Below are 27,049 nucleotides of genomic sequence, written 5' to 3' on the forward strand. Positions count from 1 at the left end.
AACTGTCTAGCTGCTTGCTGGTGCTAAGTTGAGATCATTTTTAGATATAAAGTCCACATATTTTTATTCAACCACCTAGATAGATTACATCCGAGGGAAAAAGAAAGGATGTGATGTTCAGATCATGGTAACTACAGTAATTATCAAAGGAAAGGAAATAATCATTATGTAAATATTTCCTTAAAATGTTCTCCCTAACTTTAGGCCTTATTCTCATGTCATATATAACCGTGACGTTATGCAAAACAAGCTTTAAAACACTTTTTTTTCTTACTGTTGAAAATATGATTGTCAAATCTGTTTTGTCTCGGTACATTGCAGTGTAAGCTACACATTGAATATTACTATATCACTTTCGTCAACATAGTCCATATCAACAACAAAAATGTATTTTTTGGGAAAATCCCAGGTTTTTTGAGCAGTAGGATTATAAAAACAAATATGTGCTAATATAAAATTCAATTAAGTAGCCTATTTAAAATTGCAAAATTAATCTATCAGTACTTTTTTACTTAAGTACATAAAAAATCGGGTACTTTTGTACTTTCACTCGAGTAAAATTGAAAGAGGAGCACTTTTACTTTTACTGGAGTAATATTTTATTATACGTATCTGTACTTTTACTCAAGTACTCAACTTGTGTACTTCGTCCACCACTGCATATAGCCTTATTACTATGGGTTATATGTTTATTAATTGTTGGATGTTGGACGCTTTATTTATTTTCAAGCTGTAATTTGATTTTTGAAGATTGGAGTAATGGTAAAGTTTCACCCATTTACGTTTTTTCCCTTTATTTTTTATCAATAATTTTAAATACCAATTTAAACCTTAAACCTGCAGCTCCGTGCTTTTCATTGGACAGTAGCTGCTGATCATCTGTTTTGCTCTGTACCGGAAGCGCTGCTCTGACATCACTGGGAAACTTAGCTGGGCGATCAGAAAACAAACATACTGAAACGTAATCGTATTAATCATCACTACTGTCAACAGAGTGACTGTTGTCATCCGACTGAAGCAGGCTTCTTTAAACCGTCTGATCATTTCCGGTAAGTGCAGCGACAGCTGAAGTGTTGTTGATATATCACACAACATCATGCACAAACTCACAACATCTACTGTAGTGCACGTTTATGTAACGACTGCACACTGCTGTCAGCTAAATAAATTACACTCAGCCTTTCGCATCGTTTTTAATATCGTATTAATTATTTGTGGTTTCTGCTAATATCAGTTTTTAGTGGAATAAACACAGGCCAAAACAGCTAAATGATGTTTACATTAAGACATGCTGTCAATCATAGTTTGTCTTTCTTTTTTAAGTACAAACAAATTTATAAGTAACATATGTTTGACCTAGTTCTTGTTTCTCAGTGGTTATAAAATGTGATTGACAGGACTTGTAAATCAACCTGTAAATCAAAGTGTAGCTTCTTTCTGTGTGAAATAGTCTTGTCATGTTTACTTTCTATAGTGATTAATAACAATTGATGACTCGCACAGGTTGAGTAAAGCTGTCAGGTTTTATGTGCATTTACTAATTTCTCTCCTTGTTCTTTTGTTTAGCTGCAGTGTGGAGCTTCACACAAAAAATGTGAGCAGGTTAACTTTCAGTTTGCATTTCTATATCAAGATGGCTGATGATTCGGTCTCCTGCACGGCTGGAGCGCGAGGAGCCGTTCACTCCGCTCAGCCCTGTGCCAAGCAGAAATACCGCAGTAATGCCCATTCACAGGGACTGTTAGATGGGCTCCTGATGCTGCGACAAGGAGGGATTCTGTTTGATGTGGTGCTCTTGGTGGAAGGAAAAGCCATTCAGGCACACCGCATTCTCTTAGCGGCCTCATGTGACTATTTCAGGTATGTCTGACACTCCTGAAATGTTTAGGGATGATACGATTTTTTAAATGTTTTAAAAGAAGTCTCTAATGCTCAAGACAACATTTATTTAATTAAAAATATAGTTAGAACAGTAATATTCAGAAATATTATTACAACTGTTTTCTATTTTAATATATTTTTGAAATGTAATTTATTCCTGTGATGCAAAGCTGAATTTTCAGTATCATTATTCCAGTCTTCAGTTTCACATGATCCATCAGAAATTATTTTGATTTGCTGCTCAAGAAACATTAATCAATGTTGAAAACATTGTTGCTGCTTAATATTTTTATGAAATCTATTATACATTTTTTGATTGCATGAATATAAAGTTCAAAAGATTTTTTATTTAATTTATAATTATTATAAAATTATATTATATTTAATTTATATTTAATATATTTTTAAAATATATATATTTTTTCATTATTATTGTCTTTACTGTCACTTATAATCAGTTCGATGCACCCATGCTGAATAAAAAAAAAAATATTTTTTTTTAATTAATACTTTTTTTTTCAAGTTCAACTAAAAAAATGTATTTGGGGCCCATTTTTATTTATTTATTGGGGTCAATGATACATAGAAGGATCCATGAAAAAAAATAAAATTAAATAAATAAATAAATCCATGGTAAAGGGGACAAATTCAGATTTAGAAACGAATTCAGATTTATAATCATTTTTATTTTAAATATATCGTTTTTGTCATGTGTTTAAGTCATTGTATGTGTGAATTGCATTTGTGAATAAACTAAAAATTAATTAATAGGAATGACCTATGTATCACCAACGATTACTGAGAAATGTGTACACTACTAGTCAAATGTTTTTGAACTGATCAAAGATCAATTTATTGGTAACACCTTACAATAAGGTTTCATTAGTTCATTAGTGGTAGTTAATGTATTATCTTACATGAATGAAGAATGAACAATACATTTATTACACTATTTATTAATCTTTGTAAAATACAGTCAGTTATTGTTCGTTAGTTGTTAGTTCACAGTGATTAACTAATGTTAACAAGCACAACTTGTGATTTTAATAATGCATTAGTAAATATTAAAATTAGCATTAACTAAGATTAATAAATGCTGGAGAATTATTTTTTTATTCTTAGTTCATGTTAACCAATGTAGTTAACTAATGAAGATTATTGTAAAGTGATACTGATTTATTATATGTGAATTTCAAAAGATTAAGCTACTGTACATGATTATTGTTTCTTTTCTCTGTGTTTAGGGGTATGTTTGCCGGCGGTTTGCGAGAGATGCAGCAAACTGAGATCCCCGTCCATGGAGTCACATACACAGCAATGACCAAACTCCTGGACTTCATCTACACCTCTGAGCTGGAGCTGGACCTGGACACGGTACAGGAAGTGCTGTGTGCAGCCACTCTGTTGCAGGTCCAAGATGTGATCGGCTTCTGCTGCGACTTCCTGTTCTCCTGGCTGGATGATGACAACATCCTAGAGGTGGAAAAGCTAGCCGACATCTACGGGCTGAACCAGCTCGGGGAAAAAATTCGCTCATATCTGCTCAAGAACATCCAGACCTTCTCACGTACGCCGGTGTATCGAAAGCTTCCTCCGGTAAAGATCTTGAGCGTCCTTTCCAGCAACGATCTGGAGGTGAACTCAGAGAATGAGGTGTTTGAAGCAGCCCTGCACTACCATTACACTCCTGAACAGGTGGAGAAGGATGAGGTTTGCTTACAGGTGAGAAACAAATGGGTTCTCACAGGATATAACACAGCCCTGCATCTTGAAAAAAAAAATGGTAACACTTTACACGTTTATTGAGGTTCATTAGTTAACTACATTAGTTAACATGAACTAAGAATGAACGATACTTCTACAGTATTTCTTAATCTTATTAAATGTTAATTTCAGCATTTACTAATGCATTATTAAAATCAAAAGTTGTGCTTGTTAACAATGGTTAATGCACTGTGAACCAACATGAAATAACAATGAACGACTGTATTTTTATTAAATAGCATTAACAAAGATTAATAAATGCTGTAATAAATGTATTGTTCATTCATGTTAGTTAATACATTAACTAACATTAACTAATGAAACCTTATTGTAAAGTGTTACCAAAAAATTAATGCTGATTTGCGAAAGGCCTCATATTTCCTAATTTAAAGGTGCTGAAAAAAAAAATCAATAAAAACTTTCCCACATATCTTCTAATTGTACAAATGATATACTATATATATATATATATATATCTTTTTTTTTTCTTTTAGTTAATATTTTAGGAATTTTGTTGTGTTTTTGACATTTTTTTTTGTAGGTTTTTTAATGTCTATAGGTTTTATTAAGTTACTTTAGTACATCAAGTTAAACTACATCAAAATAAGAAATGTTATTAAAGGTTTTTATATTTAATTTTATATCCTTTACCTATATCCCGAAGTCCCCAGCTTAAATTTTTGATTTTGCTAATATTTTTTCCTGAAGAACGATAGACATGTATAGTGATGCAAGCCAAATATTAAATGTCATGGATGAATATTTACTGAGTAATCCGCTATTTTGTACAGGGAGGTCAAAATGGCAGTTTTCACCTGAGCTTCAGTGTCAAATTACAGGGGGGTCAAATGACTTCAGAAAGATGGCAGCATCATAATGTTATTTTTAGACAGAGATTGGTAGGCCTGTTGGTAAAATCGTTTGACTTTAGCAATCTTTGTTGCATTATTTGCCAATGGTGACCATTCAAAAATGGGGAAGCAGCACTCTTCAGGTTTTTGAAAGCACTTTTTAACTTGGCATGCCTGTAACTCAAGAAGTATTAAAGATATCTGCCTTTGTAGATATTGGGTCTTTACAAACTTTCCTTTTTGCATCTTTATTTTTAAGGCCCTATATGGTTCGCTTCCAGAGATGTTGGAATTTTAGGAGTAAAAAAACTAAATATGGGTCAGTTTGCAAAAATATGATATTTCTTTTCTTTTAAAGAGGTATGTCTAAAGAACAAATAGTGTTAAAACTAGAGATGTATCTTGTTTCCTTCTGTCAAAACTGTCTGTCGACTACATGTCTGTCTTTCTTTAGAAAAAATATTAGCAAAAACAAAAATTCAAGCCGGGGAAGTTTTTGAAATTTGCTTGATTTGACAGGTAATCCCTTTTAGTTTCAGTTTTAGTTTTAGTTACCTAAAATAACCCTGGTATGTATCAGCTTTAATCAAAATAACAAAAGCTGTCAAATGTCAAAAGTTTTGTTTTACTGACTATTTATGTAGCTTTTATCTGTGTAACTGAAAGTGTATATTTTAGATGTTGGTTACTATTTTAAAGTTTTTACTCTTTTTAGTAATCTTTTACGTGTTTTGATTTTTACTTAACTCTAGCAGTTACTTTTCTAGAAACAGGTATACAAAGTCTTTCAATTAATATGAGGTTATAAAACAGCACGTCTAATAATTATACTATAATTGGAGGAGGGGAATTACTTCTTTTGTTGTTGTTGTTGTTGTTGTTTCAAAAAAACATGGCTATTACATCAGTTTATTTACTAAACATGTGAGAGATCAACAACCACTTTGTGACATAATTTATATATTTATTTATTTATTTATTTATTTATGTGGATCAGTGATACATAGAGGTGTCCATGATAAAGCAGAAGTGTTTTAAAATAATTTTAGATAAATCCAGAATTAGATTTCGATTTTTTTATGAAGGTTTTTTACATTATATAATGCATGTATCAGCTTTAATGCATCAAAATAATTCATCAAAATTTAATGTCAGAAAGACATTCAATTTTTTCCCACAAAACTGTAATTTTCTGTCACTAATTTAATGAAAGACACACAGATGTAGCAAAAAACATCTGGAAATCAGATGTGACATGTGAAAATCAGATTAAACATGTAGTTGTGACCGGCTCAGAGAAAGAGAGGAATCTTGTCTTTGTGTTCTTCTTCAGATTATAAATGTTTTTGTCAAAAGCAAAGATGCTAGAAAATGAATCATATTTTGTGAGGGAATGTGATGCCCTTGAGCCAAACAGGCACTATTTTTAGAATCAGATCACCAAAATTTGTATGTAACAAGTATTAGATTTCATTCAGTAAATATAATTGGATATTGGATATAATTAGTGATATCTATGACTAATCTAATCAACTTTTCTTTCAGGATTCGTTGCAGATGTTGGAAGCAGTGCGGTTCTGTCTGATGGAGAAGCATGTGTTGCAGCGCTTGCACAGCCGGTTAAAACAATGTCCATTGCGGGAATCGGTGGCCGCCGCTCTGCGTTACCACAGTCAGGAGCTTTGGCAGCCGGTGATGCAAACCCCACTCACTCAGCCTCGCTGCAGCTCCCAGTGCATTGTGGGATTTGGTGGCATGTATTCATCCAGCGCGCTGGTGGACAATGAAGAGCGCTTCCAGGTGTTCCACCCCTCCTGGGGCGAGTGGCGTAGTCTGTCTGCAGATCGCGCTCCTCGCATGTCCAACATGGGCATCGCGGTGCTCAATAACTTTGTGTACTTGATTGGTGGAGACAAAAACACCAGCGGCTTCCGTGCTGAAGCTCGATGCTGGAGGTAAGTGATGTTGAATATTGATTTTCATTATGTTTTTTTTAACAGATGATGAAGTGCAACTATGAACCTAGAACAATTGTTAGAAAGACAGTGTTTGTATACTAACTGTTTTATACATGTTACACTGTAGAAGAAAATGATGAATTTACCACCTTTACCAAATTTCTCATTTTATTAGATTTTGATTCCTATTATTTACTACTTTATATACTTTCATTTTTATTCCTGCGGTAGAAAGCTGAATTTTCAGCATCATTACCTCAGTCTTCAGTGTCTCATGGTCCTTCTAATATTCTGATTTGCTACTTAAGCAAGAAACATTTATTATTACAGCGTGACTGGCTTTACATTATTCAGGTTATCAGATCAGAGCTTCAGCTTGGCCACTGTAGGACATTCACTTAGGATTTTAAATCCTCCCATATGGCCTTGTGTTTGGGATTATTGGATTTGTATTATATCCAAATCAGAGACCAATATAATCCAATGGCTGCTGATGGGATTATTGGACTTGTTGTTTATCCAAATATTAGATCAGTGTAATTGCATTTTGAAAGTTTTAATAGTTACAAAAATAGTTACAATAAAATAGTTACAAATGCTTGGTTAAAGGTTAAAAAACAGTCTAGATCTTCAAAACTGGACCTCTTGTTTGCATATGATAATCTAAACTATATATCATAGCTGTTTTACTTTAGTCATTTAGCAGCTGGTTTTATCGATGAATGCACAGGCAAGTTTGTCATACAAGAGCCGAAAATACAGTATCGCAATGCAAAGTTACAAAAGTTACTTCAAGTAGATGAGGAAAGTAAAAGAGAGAACAGGAAACTTTTTCTTTAAGAAAGTTCCTTTGATTGTTGTTGTAGCTTTAGTTACGTTTTAGTAATAAAATTACTGATCGAATAGATGTAGCTTTTTGTCTCAATTAACCACAAAATATTTGCTCATCACTATCATTTGTTTTGAGTATTTATCTCTCTTCACAGTGGTATGCAGAGCTCTTGATCAGTGTTGTTATTATTAAATAAAACTAAAAAAATGTGTTTGTTACTTAAAAAGCTGAAATAAAATAGTTATAAAAAAAAGTAATAAAAAGTTGACAGACTAAAATTACTAAACCTGGAAAAAAGCTCAATAGAAAAGTTAATAAATAAACTAAAATACACTTTAAAAAAAAGTTAAAATAGAAGGTACTATGTACGTATATACTATGATAGTATGTAAACAACACTAAAATAACAGCTGTTGATATGGTTATTTCACTCCATCCTCAGCTAGTGAACGTGATCTTCGCTGTGGCTTGCCTCACAACTCACAATAAAGAGTTTGAGGGAGGAGCTTTGAAGGAAACCCTGTTCTATGTTGTGTTTCTTTGATTTGGTGACCACTTCCTGTTGTGCCAACAGTGCACACTAGTGTGTCCAAATACCTGTTGGTTTGCATTTCTGTATTGCATGCTAACTGTAGTATTTTTTTTTACAGATTTACATATTTATGACATGTTTTAACTGAAGGTTTCTTAAAATGCTGTTTGTTTTAATTATTCACATGGGATAAAAAAGATAGAATTGTGAGTTTATATCTCACAGTTCTGACTTTTTTTTTTCTTTAAATTCTGACTTTCTAAAACTGTAGTCAGAAATGCATGATATAAACTCACAATTGTGAGCTATAAAGAATTAAATAATTAAAATTATACTTATAACCCAATTTGAGAAAAAAGTTAGAATTGTGAGTTTATATGTGTAATACTGACTTTATGTCACACAGTTCTGACTTTATAACTTGAAATTGAGTTTGTATCATGCAGTTCTGAGAAAAGACAGAATGCAAGTTTGTATGATGCAATTCTGAGGAAAAAAAGTTAGAATTGTGAGTTTATATTATGAAATTCTGACTTTAATACTCAAGAAAGTCAGAATTGCGAGAAAAAAGTCAGAATTCGCAATAAACTCGTAATAGTAAGAAAAGGTCTCACAATATCTCACAGTTCTGACTTTATTTCTCAGAACTGTCAGCTTATATTGCAATTATGAGAAAAAAGTTAGAATTGTGAGTTTATATGTTGTAATACTCACTTTATATCACACAATTCTGACTTTATAACTTGAAATTGAGTTTATATCTCACAATTCTGAGAAAAAAAGTTAGAATTACGAGTTTGTATCACACGCTTTTGAGAAGAAAGACAGAAGTGCAAGTTTGTATGATGTAATTCCGAAAAAAACGTTAGAGTTGTGAGTTTATATCTCACAATTCTGACTTTATAACTCGCAATTGCAAGTTTATATCATGCAATTCTTTATATCTCAGAAAGTCAGAGTTCGTATCACACAATTCTGAGAAAAAAGTTTGATTTGTGAATTTATATTATGAAATTCTGAAAAAACGTTAGAATTGTGTTTATATGTCACAATTCTGACTTTATAACTCGCAATTGTATAAATGTATGATGCAATTCTGAGGAAAAAAGTTAGATTTGTGAGTTTTTATTGTGCAATTCTGACTTTATTTCTCAGAAAGTCAGAATTTCGAGATATAAACTCACAATTGCGAGAAAAGGTCTTGCAATATCTCGCAATTCTGACTTTTTTATATCTTGTAATACTGACTTCATATCACACAATTCTGACTTTATAACTTGAAATTGAGTTTATATCTCACAATTCTAGCTTTATAACTCACAATTGCAAGTTTATATCATGCAATTCTTTGTATCTTAGAAAGTCAGAGTTTTATGATGCAGTTCTGAGGAAAAAAAGTTTTGTGAGAAAAGAATTGTAAGTTTATATTATGCAGCTGCAAAAAAAAAAGTCTCGCAATATCTCACAATTCTGACTATTTCTCGCAATTGTGAGTTTATATCAGAGCATGAGATACAGAGATCTGTTGGAAGGTTGTTGTACCAGCTGTTTACTGCCTGTATAAATGAAATGTAAAATGTATAAATAATGTTAAATTAATGTTAATGTATAAATAAAATAGAGTGCATTATTAGATTTAATTAATGTATAAATGAATTAGATTAACACTTCTGTACCTTTATTAAAAGCAGTAGTCAGACACACTTAGTCAACACACTTGAAATAAAGAAATATCCTAGACATAAATGCTGAACTGTTAAGAATTGAATAGATGTTGTTTGTGTTGTAAATAATGGTCTGTTCATGAACTGCTGGATGAGTTATGTCAGTTAGGTTGAGACAGAGCAGCATTTCAATAAGGTCTATTGTTTTGAATAGAGAGAATCTCAGTGGATATTATCCTTCAGTTTGTCCTATATTAATTTAGCACAAACAGGCAAAACAGACATTATTTGTAGTGATGCATCAAATGTAATTCTGTATAGCTGAGCTTCTATTTAAAATACAACAATTAAAAAAATAGTAATCGAGAAAAAAAATAGAGAAACTTTCACAGACAATATTAAAAGTCTTTTCAATAACATACTGCTAAAAATCAGGACAATATTACACACACTACAATATTTTCATACTACATTTTTGGTCCGTCTCAATTTATTTATTTATTTTTTTTTTTTTTTTTAACATTATTTATTAAATTTATTCCATTGTCTTCTCATTAAGATATGACCCCCGCCACAACACCTGGTGTACTATCGAGCCTCTACGGCAGCAGCATGCAGATCATTGCGTCTGTGTGGTTGATAAATATATCTACGCCATTGGAGGACGAGACTACACCAATGAGCTGGACTGTGTGGAGCGCTACAACCCACAAACCAACACCTGGGAATACGTGGCACCGCTGAAAAGAGAGGTGAACGCTTATGGATAAACTGTTATTATAGACTTTTAGATTGAAATCCATTGTAGCTGATTGTGAACTACATTGTCTATCCAGCTGATTCATGGTGCTTATCAGTGCAATTCAGACACTTCACAATTGGCTTTCCTGTTAATGTACAACATCAGTTACAAACTGCATTGTAGATGTAATATTATAAATATTTCTAGCTCTCATATAATCGAGCAGCGCATCAGGCAGGTTACATGAATCAGAGGCAGTAAGCTGATTCATGGTGCTTATCAGTGCAGTTCAGACACTTCACAATTGACTTTCCATGTTAATGTACAACATCTATGAAAGCCCGTTTCCACCACTGAATTAAAAAAAAAATGCAACTTTTTATCTCACAATTTTGACTTTTTCCCTCGCAATTGCAAGTTTACATTTTGCAATTCTGACTTTTTTTCTCAGAATTGTTAGAAATAATTGAGAAATATAAACTCTCAATTCTGAAAACATATTGGTATTTTTTCCCCCTCAAAACTGGACTTTATAACTTGCGATTGCACGTTTATATTTCACAATTTCACAAAAAAAAGTCAGAATTGCGAGATATAAGATATAAAGTTTATATCTTGCAGTTCTGACTTTATAACTCAATTGCGAATTTATATCTCAAAATTTTGAGAAAAAAAGTCTGAATTTTAGTTTATTTCTTGCAATTCTGACTTTATAACTGGCAATTTCGCGTTTGTATTACCCAATTCTGACTTTATTTCTCAGAAAGTCAGACTTAGGAGATATATAAATTCGCAGTTTCAAGAAAAATCTTGTACATATCTCGTAATTCTGACTTTATAACTCACAGTTGTGTTAATATCTCACAATTCTGACTTTATAACAAGAAACTGCGAGCTTATATTACGCAATTCTGACTTTATTTCCCGCAATTGTGAGTTTATATCGCACAATTCTGACTTTCTCGCAATTCCGACTTTATATCATGCAATTCTGACTTTATTTCTTGCAATTGCAATTTTATTTTAAGCAATACTGACTTTATTTCCCACAAATGAGTTTATATCACGCAATTCTGACTTTATTTCTCGCAATTTCAACTTTATTTCGAGCAATTCTGACTTTATTTCTTATAATTACAAGTTTATATCTTACAGTTCTGAGAAAAAAGTCAGAATTGCCAGATATAAACTCTCACTTCCAAGATAAATCTCGTGACATTTTGCAGTTCTGACTTTATTTCTCGCAATTGTGAGTTTATGTCACAATTCTGAGACAAAATAACAATAACCGCAATAACCTTTTTTTTTATTTCTTTATTCTTTGGTGTAAACAGATTTAAACTCAAGAAATGTCTTTACTGTCACTTTTAATTATTTAATGCATCCTTGCTGAACGAAAATGTTAATTTCCTTTCCTTTTTTTTTACTTACCCCCAAACATTTGAATGGCAGTTATCACAATTTTTGAAGGGTCATGTGACACTGAAGACTGGAGTAATGATCCTGAAAATTCACCTTATCATCACAGGAATAAATTGCATTTTAAAATATATTTCAACAAAAAAATGTTATTTTAAATCATAAAAATATTTCACAGTATTACTGTTTTTACTGTATTTTTGATCAAATAAATGCAGCCTTGGTGAGCAGAAGAAATCTCAGTTATTCCAAACTTTTGACCAGTCCTGTAATTTGCTAACGGTATTTACTAAAGAACTACAACTACCACAAGAATGTGACATGGGGTTATAAACCCTCGATTTAATGTGCATAACATGTGTTTACACTCTGACATGCCTGTGTCTGCAGGTATATGCCCACGCCGGAGCAGTGATTGACGGGAAGATCTATATAGCATGTGGTCGGCGGGGAATGGCTTATCTAAAAGAGACCTACTGTTACGATCCCAGCGGCAATCACTGGAGCATGTGTGCCGAGGGCCCGGTGGAGCGCGCCTGGCACGGCATGGCAGCACTTAACGGTCGCGCTTACGTCATTGGAGGCAGCAACGATGGTTGTGGTTACCGGCGAGACGTCCTCAAGGTACTAAACTTTTGAGATACCTGCACCACTGCTTTACAGTTAACACTGCATGTTTTTGACACCAGTTTTAACACGGTGTAAAAAAATGTGCAAATTAATAGATAATTCATTCATTCATAAAATAAAAGCAAGACTAGTGAGCTGCCAGCCAAGACAGCATCATAGGCTTCACTCCTGTGGTAAAGGCTTTGCCAAAAATCAACATGCGTCAAGGTCTGTACGTCTTTTAAAATATCACACAAAAACAAACAAATAACAAACAGAAATTTACCCATTTATGACAAGGCAAGGTTAGTTTGGGTTGTAAAATGTCATGTTGTGTGACTCCTCAAAAACTTACATGGACGGTTCACCCAAAAATGAAAATTCTGTCATGAATTACTCACCATCATGTCATTCCAAACACGTAAGAACGAAGGTTCATCTTTAAAACACACATTAAGATATTTTTGGTGAAATCTGAGAACTTTCTGACCCTGCAGAGACGCAATTACCATGTTCAAGGCCCAGAAAGGTAGTATGGACATCGATAAAATCAATAAAATAACTGTTTTCTAATGTAATATATTTTAAAATGTAAATAAAATAGAACTTTTTAAACATTTTTAAATGTCTTTGTCACATTTGACCAAAATAAGGAGTTCTTGCCAAATGAAAATATATTTTTTTTTTTTTTCTTTTTTTTTTTTTTAAATCTTGCTGACCAAGGCTGCATTTATTTGTTCAAAAATACAACAAAAACAGTAAAATTCAGAAATAGTAATGAAAAAAGACATATTTGTAACACTTTGTGCATGTCTTTATTGTCACGTTTGACCAATACAAGGGGTCCTTGCCGAATAAAAGTATTAATATCTTTTAAAAAAAAATCTTGCTGACCAAAGCTGCATTTATTTGTTCTAAAATACAATAAAAACAGTAACATTTTTAAATATTATTATAATTTTGAATATAACAGTTTTCAGTTTGTTTAAAAATACAATAAAATCAGTAAAATTTTGAAATATATTTAGAAATAAAGGCATTCTATTTTAATATATTTTAAAATGTAACTAAAATAGAAACATTTGTAACATTTGGTAAATATCCTGTTTTGTCTGTTTTAAAAATCTTGCTGACCAAGGCTGCATTTATTTGTTTAAAACTACAATAAAAACAGTAAAATTGTAAAATAGTATTATAATTTAAAAATAACTTTAACATTGCATTTAAACTTTTCTTGAAAACATACAATAAATTTCTAAGAAATCTGAAACATTTCTAAATTCTAAAAGATTTCTCCTGTTTTGTGATCCACTAAAATTTGTCATTTAAGATTAAAAAAGAAACAGGAAATAAGGAAACAGGCCAATCTAATTACATTTTTACATTTATTAATGTATTTGACTCTACTGTCATATGCTTCATGTGAGGTTGGATCGTTCTGTGTGTGGCTCGCTTGCCTATTAACAGTGTTGTTGTTAAGAGACTTCATTGTTGTTAGCATGCTTCCTTTAAAGTAAGCTGTCTATGTAGACAGTAGACAACAAAGTAGCTCACTATGTTTTAAACCAGAGCCAGTGACTGAACTAAAGATCTGTCTGTCTTTATAGGTTGCTTGCTATAACCCAATAGCAGATGTGTGGTCTGTGGTGAGCCCGTTGCCTGCTGGACATGGAGAGCCAGGCATGGCCGTCTTGGATGGGTGCATCTACATCCTGGGTGGAAGGTCGCATGATAAGGGCAGTAGAATGAAGTACGTTCATATTTATTACGCGGAGGAGGACCGATGGGAGAACGGGACAGCCCTCGAGGACCGCGTATCTGGGCTTTCAGCATGTGTCCTGCTTTTGCCACGAGCATCCATGGCCCAGGCGCGCAGCTGGGAGCAAAGGGCTAAAGCATCATGGGAAGAGGTGGACTGGGATGACTCGGACAACTCCAGCGAGGACTGAAGGTTGGGCGCAAAAATGCAAAGTGAGGGAATTGTTCTTTATTAAATTAAGGACTTGTATGAAATTCCATAATTCTTTACTAGTTGAGTTTTGGGGCGTTTTAATTTGATTTTTTTTTTTAGTATGTGTAACCAGTCTTTGTTGTGCCTGTCTGTAAAGTAAGCTGAAAGTGTTCTGGATTAGATAATCTCCAAATCAAAATCCAAATTTTTTTTTTTTTTTGTTTTTTTTTTGTGGGTTAATTTTACTGACTCTTTTAGGTTGTAGTGCCATTTTAGTCATGCTAACATTTCTCTTATTGTTTTACGTCCAAAACTGTTTGATATGCTAACACTGTACATGCACTTTACAAATACAGTTTGATTTTGTTTATAATGATGGTGCCTTTATTTTACAGATGTGTTTTGGTAAGTCCAATGCCTTTTTATTAATAGATTTGAATTAAGTGCAATAACAATATTCAAAAGAGTAAAAGAAAATAGTGAAGACGTGGATGCTGTAGTGCAGGGGTCGGCAACCTTACGCACATGTACTACGAATAGCAAAATAAGTAAATATTACCACTAGAGTTGATCATATGTGTTGTAACAGCAGTAATATTGCAAAATGTTATTACATTGTGAAAGCTTTCTATTTGAATATATTTTAAAATATAATTTCAGCATCATTACTTCAGTTTTCAGTGTCACATGATCCTTCAGAAGTCATTCTAATGTGCTGATTTGCTGCTCCAGAAACATTTCTGATTATTATAAATGCTGAAAACAGTTGTGCTGCTTAATATTTAAAAAAAAAAAGTTTCAAAGGTTTGGGGTAAGTAAGATAAAAAAAATGAAAGTATATTTTTGTTAATGAGGCACAAAATTAATCTATCAAAAGTGACAGTTAGGACATTTATAATGTAACAATTTATTTCTATTTCAAATAAATCATGTTCTTTTGAGTTTTTCAAAGTTAAGTTTTTTTTTTTTCCTAGGTTTATTGTTTTGTTATTATACTCTCTGTATAATAACAAAAACATTTATTTCTTTTTAATCCAGTGAAGGCATTTAACATTTATTTATTTTTAATCAAATGAAATTTAAACCCTGTTATTTTTTGGCAAACAAACAGAGGTTTACTGGTAAAATTAATACATGGAAGAAAATTTGTGTGAATATTCTTTTAAAAAAGTTTTAATAATAATTGTAGATTTTTTTTTCTATGATTAAGTGGTTAATCTGTTTGTAATATTTATTTTTATGCTTTAATTGTTTTATTTAAATCGGCCAGAAATAGAAATATATAAAGACGTACATTATACTGTACAAACGTAATACAAAGGTAATATATTTGTGACCCAGGACCACAAAACCAGTCATAAGAGTCAATTTTTGAAACTGAGCTTTATACATCATCTGAAAGCTGAACAAATAAGCTTTCCAGTGATGTATGGTTTGTTAGGATAGAACAATATTTGGCCGAGATGCAACTATTTCAGTATATGGAATCTGAGGGTGCAAAAACCTTTAAAGTTGTCCAAATTAAGTTCTTTGCAATGCATATTACTAATCAAAAATTAAGTTTTGATATATTTACAGTAGGAAATTTACAAAATACCTTCATGGAACATGAGCTTCACTTAATTTCCTAATGATTTTTGGCATAAAAGAAAAATCTATAATTTTGACCCATACAATGTATTTTTGGCTATTGCTACAAATATACCCGTGCAACATAAGACTGGTTTTGTGGTCCAGGGTTACATTTCTGTTAAACCGTACTTTTATTTTGACAGGTTGCCGTGAAGTTTCTGTGTGTATACAGTATGATATGATGCTAGTTTTCTCAAATGAAACGGTTAAATTCACATGAAGTGACTCTCACAGCAGCTCTGGAGATGAAGTTCATGTGTTCATGTCGTCATATAATGAGACACAGAGGCCGAAAATCACCGCCAGCCTCACGTGTGCTTCAGTATTTGTGTAGTAAACAAAACCGTGTTTCCGCCATTCATACATACAGAGCCAAGCGGAACATGCAGGATTCATATCTAAACCGTCTTTTTAATATTCACAGACGTTGGTCTGTATCGCGATTCGAATTAAGTGGCAGACCAAATTTATATTTATTAATCCAAAAATGAAAGAATTCCATGGTATTCCGGGCTATAGAGTAAATTCAGTTTTTATGAATAGAGTCCGCGATCCCGTCTGCGTTTTCGCGGATAACAAATTGTAGACACGCGTCCATGTAGAGACAGAAATGTCATGCCGTCATGTAAATAAGATAAACAACATAAGACTATTTAGTTTGTTTAATAAAACAACAAGGTTCTAGAATTGTTCTATAGGAAAGGTAATCTTAAATGAGTTTTGTTGTGATCTGGCGCAATATAGAAAATAAAATGTAATAAAATTTGACCTTCAAGGGGGCTGCCCCCCTAATGTAATGGCAGGGGAAACACTGCTTTTTATTCATCAAGAATTCTGAGGAAAAAAATGTATCATGGTTTTAAGCCTCACAACCTTTTTTAACAAAAAGAAAAAGCAGCAAATCAGCATTTTAGAATAATTACTGAAGGATCTTGTGACACTGAAGAGTTATGAAGCTGAACATTCAGCTTTATCATCACAGAAATAAATTACATTTTGAAGTATTTTAAAATAGAAAACAGTTGGTAATATAAAATATTATTACTTTATTTCCTGTGTTTTGATCAAATAAATGCAGTCTTAATGAGTAAAAGACACTTGTTAAAAAAATAAATAAATATAAAATCTTACCGACAAACTATTGAAAGCTATATAAAAATGTGGAAGGAGTGGTGATATGTCAGTGATTATTATTATAAATTAAAAATTGCGCTTCATGTCAGAAAGGTTGCCGACTGCTAACGATATGTTTGGTTGTCAAGTCACTCCAAAGAGAAATCATCAAAAAATTGCAAATGTTGGGTTAGTGTTGGATGAGCTAGTTAAACGTGAACTGTTATTCAGTTTCTCTGATGTCTTTTGCGATGTAAAAAGCAATTCTGATAAAAATTCCTTTAAAAATTATGCACTGCTTTTTACTGTTTTATTTATTTTCCGTCTTCAGTATATCAGACGTATCGCCTCTTTAAACTGTCGGCTATACATTTCTGATTTGTTTGACCCTTTTGAATGTCATAAACAAGGATCACATGAAATCTGAAAATGAAAGATTTTTTTTATTTTTAATAAATAATTTGTGGAATATTTGATTTTTGTATCAAATATCCATTATATTTGACATGAAAATATATAAACATACATTCATTCTTGACTGCTAAGACTAATTGTGTCTAATATTTTGGAAATGCATTACACATTTTAACTGCATTGTTACCAGTTTGCAATGTCAAATTCATGAATGATCACACTGACAATAAAGTTCAACGGATTGTACTGTAGTTGTTTGGATGGCTGTAAAGGTATCGAAACTGGATGGAAAATGTGACGATTGATTTAGTGGCAGATGCAGAATCTGCTAGTATCCAGTGTGATGTAGTTTTAATTGCCTCTACGGCAGTAACACGTGCTTGCCTTTTTAAAGTCACCCAGAGGAGCCCTTATAGTCTCACTTCAGAGTTAACTGGTGTTTAAAGGGTTTTTACACCGTGGATGTTAATGTTCTCTCTCTTTCTCTCACTCATGCATTCACTTCACTCAGTCATAAAAACCCTTTCAGCATCTCATTTGTTTCATTTCCCTTCTCTGACAAAAATCTAATTTATTTCCAGCACACAACAGTCAAGTTTTTACAGCTCCTTTTTCCATGCAACTTTTTTGCCTCAAATTTTTATTTGTTAGCATTATTATAGCTTGATTGCCTGTCAATTAAATGTATTGGATATAGTAAAACTAGAAGTACACCTTAAATTCAATACATCCATGCTGTATATAAGAATATGTGGTATATGATAAACAGTCAAACTACTTGATAAAGCAAATGGTTCTTATGACAAATGCAGTGATATACATATTAAATACAAAACATTGGTGAAATGCAACAGTTTAAAATCTACACCTCATCCATTATCCAACAAATGACAATTGATTTTATTATGACAAAAGGGTTCTAGATTGATATCTACAAGATGGCCTAAACTTCAGAGTAGATATAAAAAGATACACACTTCAGCTTACTTTTAAAAAGACTAATTGCAGAAATTATATACTTTAAAAGAAAACACTTACATGCAAACTTAATTGCATGTTTTTGCAATTAAATGAAAATGTGTAAATGTATTATAGTTGAAATTGAAATTTTAATATAATATTTGTATACATTTACACTGCCAGTCAAAAGTTTTTGAACAGTAAGATTTTTAATGTTTTTAAAGAAGTGTCTTCTGCTCAGTAAGCCTGCATTTATTTGATCCAAAGTACAGCAAATATAGTAAAAAAAAATAATATTTTACTATTTTACAAAGCTGAATTTTTAGCATCATTACTCCAGTCACATGATCCTTCAGAAATAAGTCTAATATTCTGATTTGCTGCTCAAAAAACATGTATTATTTTTGTTGTTATTATTATTATTATTATTATTATTATTATTATTATTATTATTATTATTATTATGTTGAAAACAGTTGAATACAATTTTTCATTTTTTTTTTTTTTTTTAAGACAGCATGATTATTGCACAGGTGTGCCTTAGGCTGGCCACAATAAAAGGCCACTCTAAAATCTGCAGTGTTATCACACAGAACAATGCCACAGATGTTGCTAGTTTTGAGGGAACGTGCAATTGGCATGCTGACTGCAGGAATGTCCACCAGAACTTTTGCCCGTGAATTGAATGTTCATTTTTCTACCATAAGCCGTTTTCAAGTTTCAGAGAACTTGGCAGTACATCAAACCGGCCTCACAACCGCAGTCCACGTGTAACCACACCAGCCCAGGACCTACACATCAAGCATCTTCACCTCCAAGATTGTCTAAGACCAGCCACCCAGACAGCTACTGCAACAATCGGTTTGCATAACCAAACAATTTCTGCACAAACTGTCAGAAACCGTCTCAGGGAAGCATGCTCATCGTCCTCATCGGGGTCTTGATCTGACTGCAGTTCGGTGTCGTAACCAATTTGAGTGGACAAATGCTCAAATTTGATGGTGTCTGGCACTTTGGAGAGGTGTTCTCTTCATGGATGTATCCATGGATTTCACCGTACAGGGCGCAGATGGCAGACAGCGTGTATGGCATTGTGTGGGTGAGCGGTTTGATGATGTCAACGTTGTGGATCGAGTGGCCCATGGTGGCGGTGGGGTTATGGTATGGGCAAGCGTATGTTATAGAAAACGAACACAGGTGGATTTTATTGATGGCATTTCGAATGCACAGAGATACCGTGACGAGATCCTGAGGCCCATTGTTGTGCCATTCATCCACGACCCTCATGTTGCAGCATGATAATGCACGGCCCCATGTTGCAATTATCTGTACACAATTCCTGGAAGCTGAAAACATCCCAGTTCTTGAATGGCCAGCATAGTCACCGGACATGTCACGCATTGAGCATGTTTGGGATGCTCTGGATCGGCGTATACGACAGTGTGTTCCAGTTCCTGCCAATATCCAGCAACTTCGCACAGCCATTGAAGAGGAGTGGACCAACATTTCACAGGCCACAATCAACAACCTGACCAACTCTATGCGAAGGAGATGTGTTGTACTGCGTGAGGCAAATTGTAGTCACACCAGATACTATGATTTTATTGTGGCCAGCCTAAGGCACACCTGTGCAATAATCATGCTGTCTAATCAGCATCTTGATATGCCACACCTGTGAGGTGGATGGATTATCTCGGCAAAGGAGAGGTGCTCACTAACACAGATTTAGACAGATTTGTGAACAATATTTGAGAGAAATAGGCCTTTTGTGTACATAGAAAAAGTCTCTGATCTTTGAGTTCAGCTCATGAAAAATGGGGGCAAAAACAAAAGTGTTGCGTTTGTAATTTTGGTCAGTGTAAGTCAAATTAAGTTATGCGAGTGTTTATTTACTCTGTTCCTGCCACAAATTGCAATAAAAATGTCCCTTTGCATAAGTATGAAAAAGAATATAGATTAAAACATTCGCATCAGTGTTGTCACCAGTATTTAAAGTTAAATCAGCTATTTCAGATATTAAAATGTGCAGACATCAGGCATTATTGTGCTCTTGTTTGTGCCACAGAAGTAGCTTAGTAAACTCAAATGTGGTAATGCTTATCTGTAGCGTGTTTGAGTACCAAATAGCTGCTAAGCTTGTCTAAAAGACGCTAAAGAGCTCTGTAATGAATTGAGCTTGGCTAATTCTCCCACTCAGGACATACAAACACACAAATACACCTCCCTCCCCCCTTTACGGCAGTCATTAGCGCCTGACATCCGTGACGGCAGCAATCAGTGTCCGTCTGCATTTTGGAGTGGTCAAAAGAGCTCTGACATCCCCCCCATTTTCACGCCTCTTAAGACTCTTTCATGGGCACAGAGTGGCCTATGATATGCTTTGTTATGTAAGGCATTACCTTAAGTGTCCTGAGGATGCTACATCAAATAATGTGTGTGTAGACAGACAGAGATGGGTGGGGTTCCAATTAGAGCCGACAAAAGGGGGAAAAGTGAAAGAACAACAAAAATAGGCAGTGGAAGTTAAATAAAAATGGATATTTTGTATCATAGTTGAGAGAAATGAGCAAACAAGAAGCATGTGTCGTAATGGTATGAAAATATTAACATCAAATACCTGGTTGGCATTTGTTGAACTGATTTTCATAGAATTTTTTGATGATTTGCCAAGATTGTGTGCAATCAAGCTAATAAAATGTTTGAAATGTATGTTTTATAAACTTCAGCTTCTTATGTGTGACCCTGGACCACAAAACCAACCATACGGGTACATCATGCTGAATAAATAAGCTTTCCATTGATGTATGGTTTGTTAGGATAGGACAATATTTGACCAAGACTATTTGAAAATCTGGAATCTGAGGGTGCAAAATATCAAAATGTTGAGAAAATCGCCTTTAAAGATGTCCAAATGAAGTTTTTAGCAATGCATATTACTAATCAAAAATTAAGTTTTGATATATTTATGGTGTGAAATTTACAAAATATCTTCATGGAACATGATCTTTACTTAATATCCTGATGTTTTTTGCATAAAAGAAAATTTGATCATTTTGATCCATACAATGTATTTTTGGCTATTGCTACAAATATACCGGTGCTACTTACTTATTTCACATTTTAATGATACTAAGATATTTGATTTAGTCGTGCTCATTTTTATTTTAATGTTTATATACATCAGTAAATCTATAAAATTAATAGCACTTTATGAGTCACCATGAGTCAAAATACAAGTAGGATTTCAAAGACTTTCAAAGTGCTCTCATTAACATTTTTGTCTACTTCACTTCCCTTGAGATGAACTTCTTGTATATATTCATATATCATGACTATAGCTTATTTTTTTCTTTAGAAAAGAAAAAGACCATGACCACAAGATCTTTGAAGACATTTACTGACCATTCTGAATTTCAGACATACAACATTGCAATTTCCAAACAGCATTTTTTACACTACACGATTCTGTTTTTTAACAAAAATAATATTAAGTAGCAGCAAAAGCAAACACAGAATAAATAGACATTTTAACAACAAAGCCAAGAAAACCAGTCCGTTCTTGGTCCTTGCTATGCAGGCATGATTTTTCAGGTCAAAAAGTATCAAAAGTCCATTTCCAAATGCGTTTAATGCAGCACAGTTAACAAGCACATTGTCTTTTCTCTCGGCCGACCCTCAGATCAGCAGACGGCCTTTTCTTCAATGAAACCGAAGCAGGTTCTTTATTTTCTATTCGCATCAAAGTTGACTCACGAACAACATTCTAGTTAGTGCCACTTCGCTCACAGTTCTGTTTCACGCAGGTACCGGGATGACGTGCACCATCATCTGAAGATCCAGACCTCGTCGTGCAAGACTTTACAAAGCGTCCCGTCTCTCGCTCACCAGCATGAGTAAGAGAACAGTGGGTATTGGCTCCAGTCCCCTACATTTCCGTGATGATAGCCGTGATGGACGGCCTGGGTGCTGTATTCGGTGGGCAGGTGATGATGGGGAGGTGGAGGAGGCGGGTATTGAGTGGACGCTGCCCCACTCCACTGTCCCAGAGATTGTTCTGTGCTGTAGGGCGTGTAGAGAGGATGGTGGCCCAGCATACCTGGCTTGGCCTGAGCTATGGCCATGTTCAGCACCCCTGCGTATTCCTGGTGCCCCGCGGAGGGATGCGGCGGGCAGGGAGGCAGGCCGAACTCAGGGGCGGAGGGCTTGCTGGAGGTGTCCTGATCGGGGACGGTGGCAACATCCGGTACACGGGACTCGAAGCTGGAGCGGCTTCCGCATCCACTGCTGCCGACACTGGAGGAGGATGGCGAGGGTGATTTGCCGTATTCATGAAATCTGTGAAAAGATTGAGAGTTTAATATTGAGACATTGACAAGGGAGAAAATATATCAATAATAAGTCGTATTTAAGATCAGTATCTGTAAGGTCTGTACCGGTAGGGCTGGTAGGTGTTCTGTCCAGGTACGAGCTGTTCAGAGCTGTACATGTCCCGAGGATCTGAGCCTAGAGGGGACTCAGCACGGAGAGGGTGGCCATTGTCCCGGTCACACGCGCCTCCCCATGGGGAGTAGCGCTCGGCCTTCACTTCCGACTCCTTACGGCCCACGTGTTCATCCTCCAGACCCTCACTTGAGGACTGCTGGATATCTGAGGAGATAAATATCAAGAGACTTTAATAAGTTGCAAATACAAAAACTACTTTTTTTCATAAAACCAGCTGAACTTGTTAGCTTGGACAATTTAACCCAAGCTGCTAGTTAATGGCTTAGAAGCCTACAAAATCTGTATATACAAGGAGACATTCATTGAAATGTAAAGATCATTACCTCGCGGGCTTCCATGTTCGGAGTCTTTTGACAAGTTCATCTTCTTCGCAACTCTTTCAGGATCAGCCAGACTTCTGTTTGCTCGTCTGTCAAAGAAAAAGGCAAAGTAAAATGGTTAACAATGTAAAATTGTAAACAGATTTATTGCACTTACTGGAATTTTCAAATATAAAAAAACATTTTGTTCATAATAAATTTAAAAAATATATATATATATATATATATATATATATATATATATTTTTTTTTTTTTTTTCAAATAAATAAAAGTTTGTACTTCAATAAAACAATCTTTATGAATTTTTCTTCTTTTATATATTTTTGTACTGTATTTTTGTAAAAGTTTGTACTTCATTTGTACTTCATTTCATATATATATATATATATATATATATATATATTTTTTTTTTTTTTTTTTTTTTTTTTGAATGGTTAATTCCATTTTAAGAGCAAAAAAAAAAAATAATAACGTCAAAATAATCTTACCTTTTAGAGTTTGTGCCCTCATCTCTGAATCCTTTGGCAAAGGGGTTGTGGTCAATTTTCAGCTTTGTAATCTGTGAGACAAATAATATAACCATCAATCTCAGATATATTTAATGCAAATATATATAAAAAAATTCAATTATATATTCAACTTTAAAATATATTCAAAAGAACATGTACATGCTTCACATAACATTATAAAAATTCACACTGTAACAACCATATATGTGACCCTGGACCACAAAACCAGTCATAAGGTACATTTTTTGAAATTGAGATTTATACATCACATGAAAGCTGAATAAGCTTTCCATTGATGTATGGTTTGTTAGGATAGGAAAATATTTGGCCAAGATAAAACTATTTGAACACCTGTAATCTGAGGGTGCAAAAAATTCTAAATATTGAGAAAATTTCTTTTTTTATAAAAGTTTTTATATATTTATGGTAGGAAATTTACAAAATCTCTTCATGGAACATGATCTTTACTTAATATCCCAACGATTTTTGGCATAAAAGAAAAATCTATAATCACATATGATAAGGGGATGTGTCCTCTCTAATTCTCTGAATGATTTTCCTTTGCTAATTATTAAAATTTTATATTTAGCTCTGAAATCTACAATATTTAAGTGTATAAAGCTGTTACCTTTGTGTTCTGGTATGCAGTGACAGCGGTAAAGGAGGTTTCGGGGAAGGTGAAGGTTTGGAAAACACTCCAGCGTACGCTGTACAGATCATCAGCTTGGACGATGTGGAAACGCGGATGGTAGCGGTGCATGGAATGAAGGATAATCTGAATCGAAAAGAGACACTGATTAAAATCAAAATCATTTTACCATAAACAAATGTAAGAATCAGAACGGCCACTTACATGTCCATGCTGGTCCAGTGCATTGTTGGTCAGCTTGAGCTTGAGAAAAGACACAGGCTGTTTCATCCAGTGGCTGCCAGGCGCTGGAGAATCTGGGTGCAGGTACGTCCTATAAGGCGGCTGAGGCTCAGCCTTACCAGCGACCTCCCACTTGTCCTTGTTCCACTACAAAAAAAAAAGATGCATTTAATTAACTAACCAAGGACGTGAAGACAGAATACTGAACTACAGCTTCTAGACTAGCTGTGACATAAGGTGCAGGGGGTGCAGGGGTGTGAGAGTAAGTGTGAACGAGAGTGTGTCGGGGCAAAACCCCCCAGTGGGCTCTGTAAAAACAGGAAGAGTTGGGGCTCTTTGAAGTTGAGGAGCGCAATCAGTGGTGAGAACGTTCCGGGGAGACACATGTGACAACGTCCCCCCAACGCTCCAGCCGTTCACGATTGATTCCCAATTCAACAGCCCTTCGTTTCAATAGGACTCTAATAGTCTAGACTAGCCTGCGGCCAGAGCATTGAAATGGATAAGACTTTAATGTTTGTGATCTATGAGGTTTAGTTACTAACCTTGTATCTGAGACCATCTTCGGGCACCATGTCCACCAGTAAGATGTACTTTGCATATGGAACCAATCCAGACAAGCTTATTTTGCAATGTGGAAACATCCTCCTGTAATGCAAGCATGCAAAAGTCAAGTTTAACTTCAAGAATTGAAGTTTCAAGGGTTCTCCATCCTCAAGGTCCACTTTCCTGCAGAGTTTAGCTCCAGCCTCTATCAAACTCGCCTGCCAGTAACTTTCTAGTAATTCTGAAGCTTGATCAGCTTGTTCAGGTGTGTTTGATTGGGGCTGAAGCTAAACTCTGAATAGCTGATCCAAAACTTGCCAACAGATTAGGTTTTAGTTGATTCTGAAACAGACCTGCCAGGTTTGGTGATGATCATCTCAGTGCCGATCTCATGGAAGGATCTCCAGAGCTCCGGATCCTCCAGAGTCATTCGGATGTTGCCCTGGTGATAGGAATCACCAGCTCCAGCCATGGAAGGTGGAGGAGGGAGGCTGAAATTGTGCTTGAGGTCTGAGAAAAAAATATCATATTTTGTCAATGGAATCCAATGGGAGCTAAGTCTCCAAATAAAGAGCATAAGCTCTCTAGGTGCATTAAGGTTAAAACAAGTACTCACCTCTGATAGCCTGCATTATTTAGGCTTCTCAAAAGATGTCCTCCAGAAGAAATTGACCAAACGAAAAGATCAGAATGAGCAATACTTCAATCTTTCAATTAAAAACGCAAGTTCTCCATAAGAACTCAAAGGGCTTGAGTTAATTCCAACGTTAAGTCCAAGGATGAAGGGGTTCAGTGTGTTGTGTCTCTGTTCCTTCTGCCACAGATGCAGAGGAGGTGTCCCACACCTTTTTAAGTGGGATCTGGATGTGGGCGGGGCTTGGACCCCCATTCCCAGCCTTTGAAGTGACCCGGTGATGAGTCAATGTCATGATCTCATTGGTTGATGGGCAGAATCAAAGAGAGTTAGCAGAGCCTTGATAGAGTCCCGACAGGAAGGGGACAAGCAGAGGAAACATGTCTTTATGAACTGCTAAAGGACTTTTAAGCAAATACGTACAGGCATGCAGGATGGCAAACGAAATACAAAATTCCCTTCATTAATCCAGCTAATGTGAGGAAGAGCAAAGTCTTCACCTTCTAATTAACTGCGTTGACCCCTTCACGCAAACATAATCTGACACACTCAGCGCTCGTGTTTGCTAATTCACACGCACGTATTCGCTAATTCTCACGGGTGCTACAGACACCAGGTCCTGATTTTTACAACCAGGTCAGACCATGGCAAATAATTTGAAATGCAATTGGAGTTGTCACTAGAGTATGAGGTTCTTCTGAACTTCTAATCTTGGTCTTCACATTGAATTTTAATGAAAATGCTTTCGCAACCTAAGGCTGAACATCTGCAATTTAAATATTCCTCTTAAATCATGAAGAAACTAGAAAAGACCACACAGAACCATCTTAACCATCATTACCTTTAGGTTACGGTGGTCTTTTGTCAACAGCAGTTTTGGGACAAATATTGACATACAGTCTTAAAACCAAATCCTCTTAATGGTTCTTCGAAGCCCTGAGAAACACTCATCTTATCAAGAATTAGCATTTGCTGTTCAGAATGTCTATATGGTTATTTGAAGATTCAAATAGTCTTGGTACTGTATTGAAAAGATCAGGCTTTTGGTTCTAGGAATCATCTATTAAAAGACAGAAAATGAAAAGGTTCTTCAGAACTCAAGTACAGATGTTTTAGTGAATGATGATTGATTTTACACTTCTAAAACTAAAGTTTCCAAAAGGTTTTTACAGCAGCAATGCCATGAAAGAAACATTTTTGGTTCTCCAAAGGAAGAGTTTTTGAAAGAATCATTTTTCTTAGTGTGAAGAACATTCTAACATTCTAAAGAATCTTTAGTGGAATTCAAACATTCCACTGATGTTAAAAGTTCTTTTTGGAATTTTGGATACCAATAAGGAACG

General features: G+C 34.6%; 2 protein-coding genes across 3 annotated transcripts; one reads left to right on the forward strand and one right to left on the reverse strand.

Moving 5' to 3' along the window:
- The first annotated feature begins 901 nt into the window (after positions 1-901).
- On the forward strand, positions 902-18,240 carry klhl22 (kelch-like family member 22). Of its 2 annotated transcripts, none has more exons than XM_051117975.1 (7): positions 902-1,049; positions 1,567-1,860; positions 3,126-3,603; positions 6,042-6,451; positions 10,042-10,234; positions 12,034-12,267; positions 13,860-18,240. In XM_051117975.1, exons 2-7 carry the CDS (start codon positions 1,634-1,636, stop codon positions 14,199-14,201), a joined length of 1,884 nt encoding a protein of 627 aa, XP_050973932.1. In that variant the 5' UTR covers positions 902-1,049; positions 1,567-1,633; the 3' UTR covers positions 14,202-18,240. The 2 variants fall into 2 exon arrangements, with proteins under 2 accessions (XP_050973932.1, XP_050973933.1); XM_051117976.1 differs by having other exon boundaries at positions 1,634-1,860.
- Positions 18,241-21,750: 3,510 nt separating this feature from the next.
- tbx16 (T-box transcription factor 16) lies at positions 21,751-25,813 on the reverse strand. The gene is made up of 9 exons (XM_051117717.1): positions 25,689-25,813; positions 25,426-25,582; positions 25,072-25,174; positions 24,509-24,673; positions 24,284-24,430; positions 23,635-23,705; positions 23,149-23,234; positions 22,756-22,969; positions 21,751-22,657 (listed from the first exon to the last, which is right to left on the reverse strand). Exons 1-9 carry the CDS (start codon positions 25,702-25,704, stop codon positions 22,204-22,206), a joined length of 1,413 nt encoding a protein of 470 aa, XP_050973674.1. The 5' UTR covers positions 25,705-25,813; the 3' UTR covers positions 21,751-22,203.
- Positions 25,814-27,049: the final 1,236 nt, after the last annotated feature.

This window comes from Labeo rohita, chromosome 8 (genome assembly GCF_022985175.1).
Source record: "Labeo rohita strain BAU-BD-2019 chromosome 8, IGBB_LRoh.1.0, whole genome shotgun sequence".
NCBI classification, from domain to species: domain Eukaryota; kingdom Metazoa; phylum Chordata; class Actinopteri; order Cypriniformes; family Cyprinidae; genus Labeo; species Labeo rohita.

Coding starts and splice junctions, on each gene's coding strand:
- klhl22 (XM_051117975.1), top strand. CDS start 1,634: ATGGCTGATGATTCGGTCTCCTGCACGGCTGGAGCGCGAGGAGCCGTT. Junction 6,452..10,041: donor GCTGAAGCTCGATGCTGGAG/GTAAGTGATGTT, acceptor CTTCTCATTAAG/ATATGACCCCCGCCACAACA. Junction 10,235..12,033: donor TGGCACCGCTGAAAAGAGAG/GTGAACGCTTAT, acceptor CTGTGTCTGCAG/GTATATGCCCACGCCGGAGC.
- tbx16 (XM_051117717.1), bottom strand. Junction 24,674..25,071: donor AAGATGGTCTCAGATACAAG/GTTAGTAACTAA, acceptor TTTTTTTTGTAG/TGGAACAAGGACAAGTGGGA. Junction 23,235..23,634: donor GAGGGCACAAACTCTAAAAG/GTAAGATTATTT, acceptor TTTCTTTGACAG/ACGAGCAAACAGAAGTCTGG.